Source organism: Malaya genurostris, chromosome 1, assembly GCF_030247185.1.
Source record: "Malaya genurostris strain Urasoe2022 chromosome 1, Malgen_1.1, whole genome shotgun sequence".
Taxonomy (NCBI): Eukaryota; Metazoa; Arthropoda; class Insecta; order Diptera; family Culicidae; genus Malaya; species Malaya genurostris.
The window spans coordinates 155,192,697-155,211,456 of NC_080570.1; the positions used below are offsets into that span (position 1 = coordinate 155,192,697).

General features: G+C 38.3%; 1 protein-coding gene across 1 annotated transcript in view; it reads right to left on the reverse strand.

Moving 5' to 3' along the window:
- Positions 1-5,517: 5,517 nt before the first annotated feature.
- Positions 5,518-18,760, reverse strand: part of LOC131426294 (neuronal acetylcholine receptor subunit alpha-7) — a 325,402-nt gene continuing 312,159 nt past the window's right edge. The window contains exons 10-13 of the mRNA XM_058588913.1: positions 17,701-17,810; positions 17,494-17,627; positions 17,116-17,431; positions 5,518-16,984 (exon numbers count right to left, since the gene is read on the reverse strand). Coding sequence (XP_058444896.1) covers positions 16,832-16,984; positions 17,116-17,431; positions 17,494-17,627; positions 17,701-17,810 — 713 coding nt within the window. The 3' untranslated portion in view covers positions 5,518-16,831. The remainder of the gene's footprint in view (positions 16,985-17,115; positions 17,432-17,493; positions 17,628-17,700; positions 17,811-18,760) is intronic.

Consider the following 18,760-nt stretch of genomic DNA (forward strand, 5'->3'; position numbering starts at 1 on the left):
GGCGGCGAAACTAGATTTGAAAACGACACAAAATACATCTGCTCGCAGTGGCGATAGAATCCAAACTGATCCAATTTTTGTTGAGAGGGTAATTTTTAACCTGCTTTCATTTGTAGCTTTTTCACTAATGAGCGGTCCTAACGGCTATAAAAATAGCAGCATATAGAATTTTAATTTCGATTATTTCATTTCGGATTTGCATTTCATTGAAAGAAACTATCCGGATGCTGTACGGGTTTCATTCCTGCCTTTCAGAAGGACCAAGTTGTGGAACTCACTACGATATTAAACACTGTTCAGAACATTTTCTCGAACGATTTGTTGTACAGCAGAAGATATTTGGTTCTCTTCTTCAGAACGCGTTCTGATTGGCTGATGTTGACATGGGTCAAATGAGACAGGTTTTTCAATAGTGTACTACTTCAATACTGTTGCTATACACGTTTAAGTGGAAAATTTTCGATTCTATTGGTAGTTAGATTATATAAATCCTTTCACAGATCACTGAGCTATGAGCTTAAAAAATACGAGAAAGACAAACGCGCCTTATGAATTATCCTCTTTGATACTCGTTTATACCAAACTTTTCAGAAAAGTTTAATTTTGAATTATTTGAGATTATGTCACACAACTGAATATTTTATCATAAAATTGTGATCATATTTCCGATGGCATATAGCAAAAATTATGTTGATTCGTTACATACAACAAGAGATATTCACGATCAAAAACTTATCACTCTCTCAGAGGGTAAATTTTGAAAAGGCACCCCATAGTAAAGTAAGTCGTATTCACGACAAAAGGGACGTTACGATAAAAAAATGTACTTTGACATTCTACTACGGCGTCGATACACATTTGAAAACGATGGTAAACTACCATGGCAACAACAAAGGTTTGAAATAAACATCTAAACATACTGGAAAAAAGTATTGTATTATTTGCTATCACTTCCAATGCCTCGTAGGATGAGAACTAAACAATTTGAAATGATTCATAACAATTCTGATTGATTATCACTCTCATTCTTGTTTACGGTCATATACGTTACGTTCGAAAGTTTGTCAAATTTGTACTACCGTTTACGTTCGAATCAATCACAGCTTTGAACCAAAGATAAACTCAAGATGGAATAGTCTATGATTTTTCATACACCATTTAAATATGACCCCTCGATGAAATCGGTTCACCGTCAGTCGCAGTTCAATGGTTAGTTGAACCGAAACAACAAACGCCCAGTCGCTCTATGCGTCGTAACTATGATGATGTTTGTTTTCATATTAGTAACAAATCGTGTTCAAATATGCATCATATCGAACAATCTCACAACACTTCCTGCGGGTCTTTGTATTTGAATGTAGAAGTAATTTATTATATTCAACTAGCCTAATATTTAATTCGTTTAAGACGGTTTAATCAGCTTTAGAAGCAATCAGACCCAACAATTTTGTACGCAAAACTTGCAAGGTTTTGTTTATTTTCTTTTGGTTTTGCAGCGTAACCATGATATTTTTGCGACGCTTTTCTATGTTTATCGACGCTTTGTAACAAGGGGCTATTAACAGTATACTATTACCGAGTTCTCGGGTTGACGATTACCGAACAAGTTTTTTTTTAATTTATATGGGACCTCGCAATCTTGAGTTTATCTTTGTTTAAACATCGTAAATGGATAGGGACAACGCCAATCTAACTTGAAAGCATCAGTTTTTGCACAGACTTAAGTTGTAATGAAAAATGTTTATTATCATTTGTTATTTGACTTGTTCTTTCGCTGATTTTGTAACATCATGCTTGTTTACGTCCGTATCGACAATTTGACGAACACATACTTTCGAACGAATGCGTACAAGCCATTCTTGTTTTCACTCGAATGTGTACGAACGCGATTTCTGTGCCGAAGAAGGATCGGCATCGCAAGTAGTTTTCTAGGAATATTCCGATCGGGTGACGGCCAGGATGTAGACCATGTTCGATGTACGTTCTACCATGTCTGACCGAGTTTTAAAGCTGTGTATATAACAAGGTTCAGAGTGGCGAAATGGTAGCGCGTATGCACGGAATGCATCAGAACGAAGGTTCGAGTCCTGACTATGAGCTCCAATAAATAATCTTTTCTGTTGAGTTTTTCATTCATTTGGCTGCTCCAATATATGTTTCCACTCAGTCATTGCAAAACTGAATTTCAAATTATTTCCTCACTTTTCTGAGAGATGGCGTGACCAGTTTTACCAAAATTAGGTGAAATGAAAGCCCAACTAACCAAAAGTTCGGATAAAAGGGACTGATTTGGCATACGCAGCTCTCAAAGTTCATCAATAGCATTCTTAGCAGCCCATTTTTAAAGTAATTATCCACACTTGAAAGTTCACGCGACGCAACCGAACGAACTTCTACGCTGCCTCTTTGAGTACATTGTTCAGCTTCTATGCAGCTAGAAAGTTCACGCGGAACTTGATCTGTATTTTCAAGTTCTGAAAAGTTCCGCGTACTTTTAAGCAGCAAGAAAGTGGATTTTTTAAGTAATTGTGGAACTTCTGGTTGCTTGGGAGGTCTTATAGTCCTATACAAAACTCCAAAATTTCATCCGGATGCGACTTCCGGTTCCGGAAATATAGGGTTAAGTGTGTTGAAAATTTGATACCGTCGCTTAAAGTTCATATCATTTCTATGAGAGGGCGCCACTAGAATTAAATCCATACCATTTTCAGTTAGTACCAACCTTCAAAAGATACGTGTATAAATTTGACAGCTGTCTGATTATTAGTTTGTGAGAAATTGCATTTTGAGTGAATCTACTTTTGTTATTGTGAAAAAAATGGAAAAAAAAGGAATTTCGTGTGTTGATGAAACACTACTTTTTGATGAAAAAAAGTGCCGCCGATACCAAAAAAATGGCTTGATGAGTGTTATCCAGACTCTGCACCGGGCGAAGCAACAATTCGTAAGTGGTTTGCAAAATTTCGTACTGGTCATATGAGCACCGAAGACGATGAACGCAGTGGACGTCCAAAAGAGGCTGTTACCGATGAAAACGTGAAAAAAATCCACAAAATGATTTTCAATGACCGTAAAGTGAAGTTGATCGAGATAGCTGACACCCTAAAAATATCAAAGGAACGTGTTGGACATATTATTCACGAATATTTGGATATTAGAAAGCTTTGTGCAAAATGGGTGCCGCGTGAGCTCACAATCGATCAAAAACAACAACGAATTGATGATTCTGAGCAGTGTTTGGAGCTGTTATATCGAAATAAAACCGATTTTTTTCGTCGATATATAACAATGGACGAAACATGGCTCCATCACTTCACTCCGGAGTCCAATCTGCTTCACTCCGGAGTCCAAATCCAGCTGAGTGGACTGCACGCGATGAACCGAACCCAAAGCGTGGAAAGACTCAACAATCGGCCGGTAAGGTTATGGCGTCTGTATTTTGGGATTCGCATGGTATAATTTTCATCGACTACCTTGAAAAGGGAAAAACTATCAACAGTGACTATTATATAGCGTTACTAGAGCGTTTGAAGGACGAAATTTCAAAAAAACGGCCTCATTTGAAGAAGCAAAAAGTTTTGTTTCATCAAGACAATGCATCGTGTCACAAGTCGATGAAAACCATGCTGAAATTGAACGAATTGGGCTCCGAATTGCTCCCTCATCCACCGTATTCTCCAGATTTGGCCCCCAGTGACTTTTTCCTGTTCTCAGACCTCAAGAGAATGCTCGCTGGTAACAAATTTAGAAGCAATGAAGAGGTAATCGCTGAAACTGAGGCCTATTTTGAGGCAAAGGACAAATCGTACTACAAAAATGGTATCGAAAAGTTGGAAGATCGCTATAATCGCTGTATCGCCTCTGATGGCAATTATGTTGAATAATAAAAACGAATTTTGGCAAAAAATGTGTGTTTCTGTTAAAGGATACGAACTTTTCAGCCGAACTGTTATAGGCCAGTTTTTAATCATACGTTTGATGCCAATGCGTGGCGAATCATTTTTTCCCCATATATTGACGAAAACATTCCAAAAGGGCCTAAAAGCAGTTGGCAATCTTTCGACTTTACCTGCGTTATTATACAAATGTTCGATACATATCTGGTACTGTTAGAAAAGTGGAAATATTCACCCCGATTCTGTACTTCGTTTGAATCGGATTGCTTCGATCGAATACGAAATTTTGCATTCGAGTTTCCCACACAAAAGCATCACTCGATCGAATTACAGAATGCAAATTTTTACATTCGTTCGACAAAATCCGATTGGATCGAAATACAGAGTAGGGGTGATTGTCTTTCGTTCTACATAAATATTTTGTAAATAAGCTTGAAAATTAAGAAGACAAAGAGAAAATCTCGTTGGTTTATGTGTCCTTTTGAAATACACTGAAGTCTTTTTTTTATGCGAGTTTACGTACCGCATAAAAAAACGCATAACTCTGGAACTTCGCATAAAAAAGACCTACCACGCTACCTCGTGGTAAGCACACTGATTGTATTCTTCAACTGCAACTTGCATACAAAATATGTTTTGTAAAATCGTCACTGGTGGCACTGTTATCGTCGAGCAGAAATCTTCGACGAATCTTCGTAACACCGTTAACGGATGAGTTGTGTTCAAACTTGAATACGATGACAACCCGCCAACGTGTTTGCATTATGCCATGCGGTCGATTTTTAACGCGCCCATGCCTGCTTGGATGCTTCTATCCTCTACCGGAGTGTCATCGCAGTTTTCAGTAGAATTGTCATTCGAAGATAAAAAATCGTTCAGCGAGTTTTTTTTCAAATAATTTTTTTAATTATTTTTTTAACAAATGCTTACAACCATTCTTGAACATTTTAAAATGTAATGATTGAATTTTATTATCGTAATTTTGAGTTCTCCGCTATGCATTACACGTGTGTGCTGCTGATCGTGTTTGCTCCGTTCTCTGCCGTTCGCTGCGGCCGTGTTTTAACGCGGCCGCTTTACTCGTTATCTCTACCGTTACCAACGTGTTGTTCTTCGTTCAACCTTTCCGCGCCTCGTTTGTTCGTATGTTTTTCGTACTTCGTTTCTTTTTTTTTTCGTTTGATACTCTGCCCTTCTCTTGGTTAACCTCTGTCTGTGATAGTTTATTTGTTTTGTTTGCTTGTTTTGGATCTTGTTGCTCTATTTGCTTTTTGTTAGTGATAATTGCGTGTGTTGGTTTGTTGTAACTTTTTTTTTTCTCGTAATTTTGCTAGTTAGTGTGTGCCATGTATTTTTTCTCCGTTCCCATTTTGTCGTTTCTCAAAGGCAAAGGGGAGGGGGGAAACGGTAGGGGTAGATTTGGTTCATTGAACAGAATTGCTTTATTCGAGCATTGTTTGATCGGTGATCGGATGGGGTTCGGAAAGAGAGAGGGTGGCGGGTTGGGAACTCCAATCTAGTTTTCTTTACCCTCGTAATTTTTATCATCCAACTCTAGAAAATCAACACGGGAGGAGTTTTAATTTTTTTGTTGTTGTTGTTTTTTCCTTTCAGCTGTGGGGTTTCTTTAGTGTTTATTTTAAATATTTTTTTTTTCGTTTCATTAGTGATTCTTTTACTTTAGCTTTAATAGTTAAATTTATTAAATTGATTACTTACTTGTGCTACAATTTATTTAGGTTAACTGGCCATGTTTTCGTGTCCGTTTAAAAGGGGTGAGGGAGTGTCTCTCTGTGTTTGCGTGGAGACAGAAAGTGTGACGTGTTTTGCGAGCGAACCAGCTTCGAAAGTATGACATTGGTTGTTCGTGTTTGTGTGTTTTTTTGTGTGTGTATGTGTGGATGTGTGCATGCGTGTGTAGGCGAATGTGGGAATGAATGTGCGAGTGTGCAAGTGCATTTGTGTTGGCGGCATGTTGTTTATTTTAAAAGATCTTCCCTAGACAGTTGCTAGTGGCAACGACGCGTTCCGTCGGGGAGTTGTTTTTATGCCTTCTTCTTTCTCTTTTTCTTCATCTTCTTCGCTCTTTGCCAATCAGCCAGCGCCTACTGTCGTCGGTTGATTTTGGACGATCAATCAATCAATCACATTTCACGCACACAATCGTCGTCGTCGTCGTATTAGTTTGCCTGTCTCCGAACGAACACCGTTCCATATTTATCGAAAGTTTACTTGTGTTTAAAAGTTATCCTTAGTAGATTTTTTCATTATTTTATTTTTGTATAAAACGAGCTCTATAATTAGTAAATACCTATAACATTTTTTTTCACCTAGGTGGAGTAAACAAGTTGCATTTGTTTTTTTTTGTTTTTTATTTCTTCTATTCTCAACGACTGAATTTGCCTAAACTGCATTTGTTGCATTTCTGCATATTGTATTAGTAGGAAAAAAGGTGCGAAGCCTGACTTCAATTGATATTGTCTAAAACGTTTTCAGTTGCATTTTAGAAAGTTTTTTTTTGTTTCGTGTAAGTATGCTTTAGAGCGTGAATATGTATACTGTTTTATGTTTGTCTTTGTGACTGCGTTTGGGTGCAAGTAACAATAGAGTTAACGAAACAAAAAAAAAAAAACAAACGTAAACCTTATATACGGAAGCAATTCCTCATACGGCTCGGTTTTACGAGCACGTGTTTAGTTGGGTAAGTGTAATTGAAACGAAACAAAAAAAAATCCAGGAAAAGCCTTTCAAAGCCTACTGTGGGTGGCGCGTGTGAGTGTGTTGGTGTGGTGCCGGAAGCAATCAAGTTATCGTCTGTGTAAATGAGCCAGTGAGTGTGCGATCCGAGCAGCACGCTTTGATCGATGTGCTTGGTTTTAAGTTATATAGAAGTTTAAAGTTTCAACATTTCTAGTAAGTAGGTGTTAAGAGAGTAGTGTTTTTTTCTTTACGTTTTTGATCTGCAGTAGGTGTATTGGATTGTAGAAAAGGGGGCTGTTTTGTTCGTTTCGGTTTCACTTTCTCTGTCTCTTTCTTTTTTTTTTGGTAGCATATATCGGAAGGTGTGCGGGCTATGAATTTATCTGTCGGCTTCTCGTTCTAGTCTAGAGAGCCTAATGTATATATATATATACTATATAAGATTCTACCAAGTGCCCACCGTCGCCTGATGTCCCCAGGTGCGGATGCACAGTTAGTTTAGTTGTTGCACCTTAAGAGCTAGCTTTTTCTTTTTTTTTGCGTAAATATGTTCTAACAATATCACCATTTTCGACTCACACACGGGCCCCTCGAAGCTCGAAGCTCGAAGCACCGACTCACCGTCGTCGTCGCGCGCGTCTGTGTGTGATGATGTGTGTTTGGCACTACGATGTTTCGTCATGCGTTTCGCATGTTTGTTTTTTTTTTAATTTTATTTTAGCGATTACTGTTTTGTTTAGTTGTTTAGATATTCATGCTTTACTCTTTCTCGTTTTTTTGTTTATAATTACAATTAAATTTGTTTTTAATTACGCATTAACTATACAGTACTCTTTGTACGTAAAAAATGTTTAGTAAACTGGTTTAGGAAAGTATAATACCTTACAATAATTGACTATTGAAAGCGTAGTTTTCGGGGTGATGATCGCCAAAAACCATAGTGAAAAGAGAATCAAGCGATTTGGTAGAACATAGTTCAAAACAATCCCGAAAAAAAGCCGAGTATTAGAGCATTTTTCCGCTATAAAAATTACACTGCTCTGGTATGGTAGCATGAGAGTGAAAAAGTCGTTTAAACAATGTTCTTTTGTTCATGTAGGAAGACGATATTTCGTGTGTAATTGTTCTTTTTTTATCTCTCTTTTCTTTGATGTATTTATTTTCCGCTCACTACAAACGTAACAACGTGTTCTGGTTTCCACTTGTTCTGTCAAGTAGTGCTTGTCGATTTGTTTACCTTTTGTTTCGTTTACCTAATCTAACCTAACAACAGCATTTGATGAGCTGTGGGTATGGAAATAAACAGGACAAAATTTGTTGTTTTCGGCAGCCGTTTTCCTACAGTGTAAGTAACGAATCGTTTGGCAGCTTCTAGCAAACCGAAAAAAAAGTAGTTATGGGGGAAAATGTGGTTCAGGATTAGATTAAGCGCTGTTTGAGGAGGTAACAATAGAAGAAAAAAAAAACTCGATTCGGGATGAATGAAACCGAAACCCGTGCCTATTTCAGTGCCTAGTTTCCTCCGACCTATTCGTTGATCTTTCCGTTCGAGCTTCGCTCGGCCGACGAACAACCACCTTATCTTTAAAGTTTTTTTTATATAACTATTTTACATTACCCTATTTGTTGATACTGAGTACGAAAAAACCGAATAAAATAAATAAACATGAGTTCGAGTTAGTGTCTTGTCGTTCGAAGTGTCACTAATCGCACTCAAACGCAACTGCGTTTTTCCCCGCCTACTGCAAATTTTCGCTCATGCCTAGATTTTTGCTAAAGTTGTAGAATCTGTTTTCTTTTACTAACGGGAACACTGCTTCACTTCGCTTGTTGCCGGTATATGTATTTATAAAAAATAACGTTTTTGATCTATTCTTCTCGTCTTTTTCTGGTTTTTCTTTTCAACTAACAACTTATTTACAGATTTTAGTGTTCGTTTTTTTAGTCGAGTTTACAAGGGTTTTACCTTCTTTTTATTTAAGGGCCGACGAGGATCCTAGATTCCGAAAACATAATTGTTATGATTTGTTTTTATAGGTTCCGGTAACGCGCCTTCGCCGGGGTCAGTTACCATGGTTACCTGGGGCTTAGCCTACTACTGGGTTACTGTATTTTTTTTTATTAGATTAACTGCTGTTTTAATGGTTTGTCTGCCTGTTTTATGGTATAAGATTTGCTTGTATTTGAATTAACATTCTTTGTTTTGGTTTCGCCTGCGGAAACACGAATATTTATTTTTTTATCACAGCATTTTGCCTACCTCAAAAACACCATGATTATTTATAGTTAAGTCGTGTGTTGCATTGCTGTGTTGTTTGCTCTGGCGTTTTTTGATTTCGCATTCTGTTTCACGTGGAAAAGGGGGGAAGGAAAGGAAGTAAGCTTGACGGCAACAATCTACTCGTAAGTGGCAGTAGGTGACGGTACGATCGTTTGGCAAAAATTACGCTCTGTTTTTATTTTCTGATAACGGTCTAGTAGACGCCATCTATCCTTATCATCTTGAAAATGGAATTCCGGACGAACGATGTCCGTTTGAGAGTGGGGGCTGGGGCGGGGACTTCAACAAAACGAAAGCGTAATATCAAGTTTAAATTCTCATACTTTGTTCAATGTTCAATGAGAAAGTTTGGCAATAAAAAGTGATCTTGAACACCGCCTCCCATGTTTAAGCATGCACACGGTAAACCGTACTCAAATTTGCACACAAGCACAGTGTACAAGTGCAAACATCGTGATTTAAACTGCGATTTGAGCTTCGCTCTTTGCAAAGTTAATTCAACTATAATTTCATAACATATTAGCCACATAATGATGCAACGTAAGCCTATAAAACAAACTCTGTTTCAGTTCGCGTCGCGGTGTTAAGATGCCTTATTCATATTACTCATATTATCACATGTATTACTATGAGGCTCTTCAAAACACTTTTCCTTGGTTTTTGAGACAAAACAAAATTGTTCGGGGAGCCCAATACAAGACCTAAAAATTAGAATAATTTAGACATCAGCTTTGAAGAGTTCTTAGATTAGGGTTAGGATTCGAAACCGGAATCCAGTTACCGAAATAGTAGAAGTTGGTTCGTACGGCCAGCTACTAAAATGTCCTACAAATTAGAACAGTTTTGAGCCCAATCTAGATTTTTTCTACCTTACTTACATCGTCGCTCTTGAAGACAGTGTGAAATATGGAAGACTCATCACCCAGCAATTCCAGAACCGACAGTCGGATCTGGAGAAAGTTCGAGTTCATTTTTACTGTAGGCAAATCTTGTTGTGAATCATTCACAATCTATACCAAATTGATCGTCCCGCAAAGGGTCATAAATCATATAAATTATCCTTTATGGTTTCACTCTTTAACCTTCTACCTTCCACGCGTTTCAAGGAAAGGGAAAATATGTTTTGCAAACTTCTGATTCTGGGCACACATTCGTTCTTGGTGCCTAGGCGACCGCCTACTTCGCCTGGCCCGGGATGTGAGTTCTTTTTTTTTGGACATTTCGACCACTATTTCCGGTATTTTCGGAACTAAGGCAGAAGTCAGTAACTAACATGGCATGTAAATTGGAACAGTTTTGACGTTTTCTTCACCTTCGCTCTAAATGACGTTTTGAATTTATTTTAATTAACCTGACGGCTTGGCCGCATGCAAAGTTGCTGATCCGGAATTACAGTAAACCGGGATTGTTGTATCAACCCATTTCATGATCAAAGGCATTCAAATCGTGAGCAATAAATCTTCTCCCATGAAAATCAATCATGGTCGGAAAATGTGTTATGGATAATTTAATATATGTGAGAATATGAGTAATAGGTAATTTAAGTCAGGTTCAATTATCAATTATCATAAATTTCTTCTAGTTTTCGAGTAGCAAATTTCGTTAGTAGAACCTATCAAAATGCTTACAAAGGTTTAGCCTGCTAATTCGAAACCGTCGCTCGGATGTAATAGAACAACCATTTAGTATTGCTACATAATTTTCAGAAAACAAAATTAAAAATATAATGAGCATAGGTGAAAAGCAATACACACCTAAACCTTCAATCAGCAATAGATCAAATAAGTTTTCATACGAATCGTTGAACGTTCTAGAGTAGTGCTTCTTGCGCAAACTCCAAGTTTAAACATATGTTCAAACTTAAGCTAACGCACTTGTGTACAACTCGTGTGCACGATGTTCAGGTTTGTAGCAAACTAGAGTACAAGTCCGAGTACAAGTTTACAATGATATTGCGCACGTAAAATTGAACACAAGTCCAATGCGGTGCATGTTTTCTCGAAGACTGAGAGTGTCTAAATTCTCCAGAACGAAGCTTTTTCCCTAGATATTCATTGCCCAGGAAGTACGAATTTCTAGACAAAAAAAACCTGCTTTAACCTTTCACCTAGTGATGTGATGATGCCTTTCTCATATTGAATTAAATTTTGATTCTTGAAAGAAACCAAAATGAATTCCCTGAAAGAAACCAAAGTGAATTCCCGGAATCGGAAGCCAGGAGCTAGCATAGCCGAAATCGGTTTGTTTGGCTGTCAACTGATAATGACTACCGATTGAAGTTGTTTTGAGACTAGTTTAGAAATACTTTTACGTGTTTTGTTTCGCTGCTTTAAGTGACGGTATACAACGTTGAATTACAAGGAAACGAATGATTGTGTTAGAAAGTTGGTGAGAGGATAAATAAAAAAGTTTCCTGAGGAAAAACATTTAAACAATTTTCGAAAAACGATGTTTTTATAGGAATAAATATACACGAGAAATGAAACATTTTTCTCCAAGCTACGTTCAATGGAAAAGCTCATAGGAAACTACTTCCTAAATGCAGTCATTTTCGAGATATATAAGAAACTAGATCGAGAAAATTGATATTTATCGAGAATACGCCTATTTTTTAAATTAGTCAGGGTTCTCCATCGCCAAATCTATTATTTTTGCAATCCTCATAAAATTTTGAATAAATTATTCTTCAAGACGATGCGAGCAGCTATTTTCGAAATATTTTGAAAATAAAATCGAAGAAAAATCGCTGGCTTATAAAAATCACATGAGCAACCAGGGAGTAATCGTCATATTGAAAAAGTACCTACTGTTGAAAGTGCACAGCAACTAGCTTCCAGCTACAACCAGATGCCAGATTATACGACAGCTTCACCAGCAACATCGGGAAATAATTTAGAAGAAATACCGCTAGCTGTATCGAGATATGCATAGGGCACTGGTCTAACAAACCAGTTGTCGTATGTTCGAGCCTCGACCTGGAAGGATTTGCAGTGTCAGTAGGATCGTAGCACCAGCCATGCAATGGTTCTGTACATTCTGAATCGGCTGGGAAGTCTGTTGAAACAGATGGTCAAATTCCACTACAGGAATGTAATACCAAGGCTTTGCTGTTGTATCGAGATGTGATTTAGAAGAAATACCATCAGCAGCTTTACTCATCTCAGTATCCTCCCAACACAGTGAGATATTTCTGGAATTAATGTATCTCCTATAGCAGTTAGAAACCTCAGATTTGACAACTATCGTCAAGAAATGTATTCCAAAATCGTTGAAGGCTATTCGACCATCCACCACAAAATGTATCTGAAGAATTTCAGACAGTTAAAGCAAAGGCTGCAGCATTCGACGAAATCATTGATAAATTAAAGACGAAATTTAACAATTCAGATTGCTCAAGAGATGATAAAGTACGGATATTCTCAATTTTACCCAACTCATGGTCTGTTCTAATGACGACGGAAGAATTTAATGTGAATAAACACACGGTTTCACCAATAAAAGAATTGGTTAAAGAGCAAGGAACTAACAAAAAATGTGACTGTCTATTGGATTCCGATGTAAAACGTGAAGTACTGCAGTTCTTCAGTGAAGTGAATGTTATTTTTGTTGAGGTAAGTCGATTTCTATGGCGAAATAAAATCGGCTCAAAAGGGCTGCCAAACAAGCGGTAGCTTTATTGGATTTTATGTGATGTAGTCAAACTTGTAACCGAAAATATCAAAACTTTCTTGGCCACCCGGATTTCATTTCTGTCTCATGTTCCGTAACGTTACCAGGGAACTGGAGCAGAAAACAATGGCGCCGCCATAGAAATCGACTTACCTTCACAAAAATAACATTCACTTCATATTTAACGCGACAAAACACATGTTTTTATGCACTTATCGCATCTAAATTAAATTATCTAGACAATGTTGGGATAGATTGTTGATGCATGCTTTTGAAGGCGAGATATTTAATGAACAAGTTGAAAGACGGCGTTTTCAGCTATACAATTCTTCCTTCAGAAAAAAGACTTTCCCGACCGCTGAAGTGAATGAATCATTCTGAAATTTTCACAGAATAATCTAAACTAATTTTCTAAGAGATTGTCAGTTGTTTTTTTTGGCATTCGTCACCGTTTCTGAGAAAATCAGATTTGAAGCATGAAAATAGCCCTCCAAATCACCCTAAAACACACTGGCCTCAGCCCTTAAAGCTTCACAGCCTCAGAAAAATATTCCTTTCAAATTGATTGTAAAGCGCCTTTGGGAAAATTACTGTGTAATTCACCGGTAAGAACCCGGTGGATTGTTATCTCCGCGAATGCAAGAAATGCCCCACTTCTTAAATTCTTGAGGATAGCATGTTAGAGGAACTTGAGCAGAAGATTTCTAAATACGATCTCTTTTGAACAATGGCTAACTACTGAAAGATGCAATCTAGAAATCGCAACAAAACCAGCTGATGATTTTGTAGCATATTTAACAGAAAAACTAGAAAAATTTGCAACTCATGACTATATAAATCAAAACAATCTCAATTTTTGAGAGACACAAAATCTTCATTGACTGAAAGAGAAGTAGTTTTAGTTTGTGATTTTTCCGAGAATCATTCATTCGTTCTTCAAAATGTTGTTTAAAGTCATCATTGGAGCAATGATTAAGCAATAATTCACCCATTTGTAATATATTATAAAGAATCAGACACGATTAAAAATTAGAGTTTCGTTCTAATATCCGAAAAAGCAGGACACAATTGTTGTGCCAGTTTTAATTTTCAAATTAATAGTTTCTAAAACAACGATAATTTTGAAAATTCGCATAAAATGTCGCGTGAAAATTGTATAAAAAGAGACTTAAGTGTGATACCAAATGGTTTTAGCTAAATGTCGTTATGCCAAACGACCATCGCAGCAATAAAGTGTAAGTGAATTTTATACCCAATAACCATCATGCCAAATGGTGTTATGCCAAAAAGTAAGTACCCTCCCATTTGAGTATTATTTTAGCACTAGTTGAAAAAAAAACATTTCTTTTCGGACTTCTATTATAGCTGACTCTGCGTGCGCCAAGTTATCCTAAATTCTGTTTCCAAATAGAAAGAAACGGCTTATTAGACATTATCAGAAAATAAAAAAAAATACAAGAAAAAATGTTCGATCATGTTGAAAAACTGTGCGTCTAGTTCCGTTAGTCAAAGATTCTCAAAGACGGTCGAAACGTTGGACACTTTGGAGAATAAATCGTTTGACTATTTTTCAACCGTTTCAATTCACTTCATTCGTTTGGTTTATCTAAGGAACCTGGTTTGCTTTCAACTTTTTTCAACATGACTTGCTTTGTTTTCTTTGGTTTTTTTTTTTGGAGCTCGGCCGTAACGTACTTTCGGTTGGTTTCGTGTTGATTATGGGGAATTTTTGCGAAGTTTGGAGTAGTGCTTATTTTTTTGATTTTGATTTGCTTTTAACAATATTAATCCCCGGGCCGTCCGGTTCCGGTTTTTCTTCGAAGGCTCAAGACTGTTTCCGTTCCCGTTGCCTTCCGCTTTTGATCATCTGTGGCGGATATCTTTCAAACATTGGAACTGGGATGTGGTGTTTGAGCTCTGGAGCTTCTACATATTTTGATGTATTTTTACGGTAAAAACCATTCGAGTTGTTAGGAGAGTTCCAAACTTCCTGGTACCAATCGAAGAATATTTGTAAATATAATTAAAGGTGATTAGTTATGACTAACTAAAAAAAACTCATGAGACAGAAACAAATTGAGCAAATGATTTTTTTTTTCACTAGTACTGACTTCAATGTGCGAGATACTGGTAATAGATAGAATCAAGTGAAGTGACAGTGAAAGTAAAAGTGAGAACGGTAATAAGGGCCAAAGTCTCCCGTCAAGAGCAACACAATCAGTTCAGTGCTTGAACCACTTTTCATCACTTTCCTTATAGAACGATTTATCTTTTGCCTCAAAAAAGCGCTTGTTTTAGCATTGACTTCATCGTTCGAGTAGAATCTCCTTTCTTGGTGTCTTTTTGAAGGCCTACAAACAGGTAATAGTCGCTGGGGGCCATATCCAGGAAATATGGTGGATGCGATAGTAATTCAAAGCCCAATTCACGCAATTTCGCTATGGTTGTCATTGTCGTTTTTGATCCACCGTGATGTTCATGTCGTATGATATCTTGAAAATGTCAGCTATCTCACACAATTTTGATTCACGGTTTTCACGATAGATTCTAGGTTTCGTCAGCCTAAATTGCCTGATTCTCACAAGAACATAAACCCTCTACGGTCTTTATGTCCAGCAAATGTGTTATCACATGAATTATGCTCAACTTGGAAAAGGACTGCAGGATCGGAACCTAAATTCAATAAATTAATAAATAAAACAATTGCTTTTTGTCCCTCTACTAATCATGACTTGTAGCTGCAGATTTCTTGCCAAATACAAAATTATTTTTTCTTCGAATCGAGCTAACCCCATCTCAGTTCCATCGTTTTATTCAGCAATATCGTGTTTCAGTTTTGATTGAGATTTGATTTGATGTTCGTTTGCAAGCAGCCAATCATGGAACCGATTTTGCAACCGTCCGTCCGGTTTTTAGCGTTCTTAGTTTCTTCCTATTCAACGTGAAGTTTTAGCGTAACATAACTAAACTATATTCTTATCTTATGGCATAATATTCAACAACCTACATATTAGCTTTATATATATGTATAATTTTTTTTGTTCTTTCATCCTCGTTAATCTCGTCCAACAGTTTGATTAACTTGTCATATTTTGTTTGTTCGTATAAAAAGATCACTTAGATATAAAACTTCACTAATTAGTTTAGTCATTATTAACTAATGTCTTCAATAAGTTTGATGCGACTCTTGTTATTTTTTTTCTTCTTGTTTGTCCTTCCACGCTGTTCACTGCTTTCCAGAAGCAGATTCGAGCATTTCCGGACGTTTGTTGAGTTTTTAGAATAGTGTGCAGAGCAACCAGCAGCCGCTGGCCGGCCACTGCTGCTGCTCGTAAGGGGGAAGGGGAGAGGGTCGAAACTTTTCTAGTGTCAAAAAACGTAACGTAGCTATAAATATGAAGTTTGAAAATGGTGAATGCACTGTTAAAATTATTTACATTCCACCGGAAGAATTAACCTAGTTCTGCATGGTTCGGCAGAGAGATTTGAGCGGTCAAATCTCCACAGTCCCCCCTGCGGATGTCCTAATAAAATCGATCAGTTATGTACATTCAATGTTAGTTTTGATGTAAATATAGAAACCGGATTGAATCAAGTAACTTGCTATGATTTTACGTTCTTCGTGCTCGTGTCGCATTTATTCTAGTTTGAAGTCAACTTATCCGAAAAAACAGATAACCAGTCGATGACGTTTTTGTCCTATTTGGCGCACGTTCTTTTTTTTTGTCGAAACCATTTACGAGAACGGAATAATTTTAAAATGTAGAGAAAACTACTGACGTTACCGAGGAAACTATTCTGTTCGATATAAAACGTGGCCTGCTGTGATGTGTCTACATACGGTTTTTGGGCATCGATTTCGTGTTGCCCTCTCGGTTTCGAAGTTGTTCCGCATTTACGCGTCGTTCATCAATTTAAAACTTTTCACGAAAATATGAACATATTTTCTTAACGTATAATCAGTCACCGCAAACAGTTGTGTGAGTGTCCCATTGCCCAGCAGCACCAGAACCGTCAGCAGAAGGGCAACGGAAGCCAAGGTTACCACCAGGACCACCAGGGCCAGCGTTCCTCCGAGCAGAATCCACGAGGTCGGATCACCCACCGGAGAAGGACCATCGCCGGAGTGCAGAATTTTAACGATGTCAATATCGGCGTTGTCATTGCCGCTGGCGTACGCTGGATTGGTTGTTGTCGGGCTCGTCGTCGTTGTCGTCGTCGGAAAAGAAGTTGCTGCTGTCGTAACTGGTGCTGCTGTGGCTGCGGTTGTTGGTGATGATGGTTGTTATGAGAAGATAAAATGAGGCGCCGAAAAGAGTACAGCCAGCGTCGCGATGAGCGTGAACAGGGTGAAGATGATAAGGCACAAACGGTCGACCACCATGGCGGCAAACTTCCAGTCCCGTGTCACCTCGCCATTTTCGTCCTCCTTGCGGAGCTGTGCATTCCCGATGAGCGGAGAGAAGAATACGAAGAAGGAGAAGAAAAGGTTTAGTAATCCACGCATTCAACTTACGATTTCAACAGTAGTTACAAGTTAAATTGAAATGAAAATCAACATCCCCTCACCTGTTCGGTGATGTACCGTAACTCCTTCAGTATCAGTGCCAGCTCGTACTCGGCCGAGGAGCTGAGGCAGGTGTGCGAGGAGACGGTTTCGTGCAAACGGCCACCCCCGGTGGCACTGATCGTGCCGAGGCCTCCGCTGCGGCCGAGTGTGTCCGTTCCACCGCCGGCACCCGTCAACACGCCGACACTCCCGTCGTCCCCCTGGCGGTACATTGTCCGGTAGTAGGTCGGATTGTGGGGCAGTGTGCTGCACCGGTGATTGCACCGGTAATCGTCGTCAATGTCCAGTACGTTCGCGAGTAGTGATTTGGAGGATCTACGGGGCGATACAAAATAAAATGTTTCCTGATTCGCAGGAGAACTAATGACAAAAGATACCTTTCACGCATTTCCACCTCCTGCAGTTGTTTGTTCTTCTCGTCCTCCGACTGGCGGCAAGGATGCGGAAATGGTTCTCCCGGTCGTGTCATCCGGAGAATGCACGGCAGCCAGGATAGAAACACCACACGAATCTGGAATGAACAGAGGGTATTTTTACTTTCAATTGTTTTGCGGTTTATTATTAACTGATGAGAGCCAAGTTACCCAATCCGACATTTCGTGCGTTTCCGCGTTCCGGTGGTGGTAGTTTAGGATGAGAATTGTTGACACCACCGACGAAGCCACCATGAACATGATGCAATTGAAATAGGTTCCTGTTGGAAAAAAATAAGAAGACAGACATCATTAGCAGAAGAACTTGTTCTTGGGATTAGAAATAACTAGAGATTTCGCCAAAAATCATTTTGCCGAAAGCCGTTTACTGAAAGCCATTTCGATGGTGTTGTTTCACCGAAGGCCGCTTTAGTTTCTTTATCCAAAAACCGTTCCTGCGAAAGCCGTTCTTCCAAATCTCATATCGAGGAAAACCTTTTCGGAAAATGTCATTTCATCAAAAAAGCCAAAAACTATTATGCCGAAATCTTCCACAAAAGCTGTTTCTTTGAAAGTCCTTTCGTTAACAAAATATTTCATTGAAAGCCGTTTCACCGAAAGTTCTTTCCAAAAGCTATTTCGTTGAAAAATATTTTGCAAAAAAACTATTCTAGAGATAGCAGTTTTGATAAAAGCGGTTAATCGTGCCACCGAAAGTCTCTTGATCAAAACCCATTTGGGAGAGAACAATGTGTTTTATTTCCGAAAAGCCTCATTTCATCGCAAATTATTTAACCGAATGCCGAAAGTTATTTCATCGGAAGCCACTTTCGAAAAGTCATTTCAGTGAATGCCGTTTCACCAAAAAACGTTTTGCCGTAAGCCATTTGATCAAAAACCGTTTCGCCAAACCGATTTTGCTGACTCATTTGACCGAAAGCCCAATAACGGACAACGAAAGAAGGTTAAATGGCTTTTCGCCGGCAGCCGCTTTCCTGAAATCAATTCCGTTGGAAATTGCTTCACTGAAATTCGTTTTGAAGCTGAAAGATTTTAGCCGATTTTTTTCACAAATGCTATTTTTCCTAAAGTAATTTCGTTAAAAATCATTTCAGTGAAAGCAGTTTTACCGAAAGCAGTTTAACCAGAAGTCGTCCCGGCGATAGTCGTTTCATCGAAAATGTTGTATCGTTAAAAACTGTTTCGTCAAGTGTCATTTAATCAAAAGCCT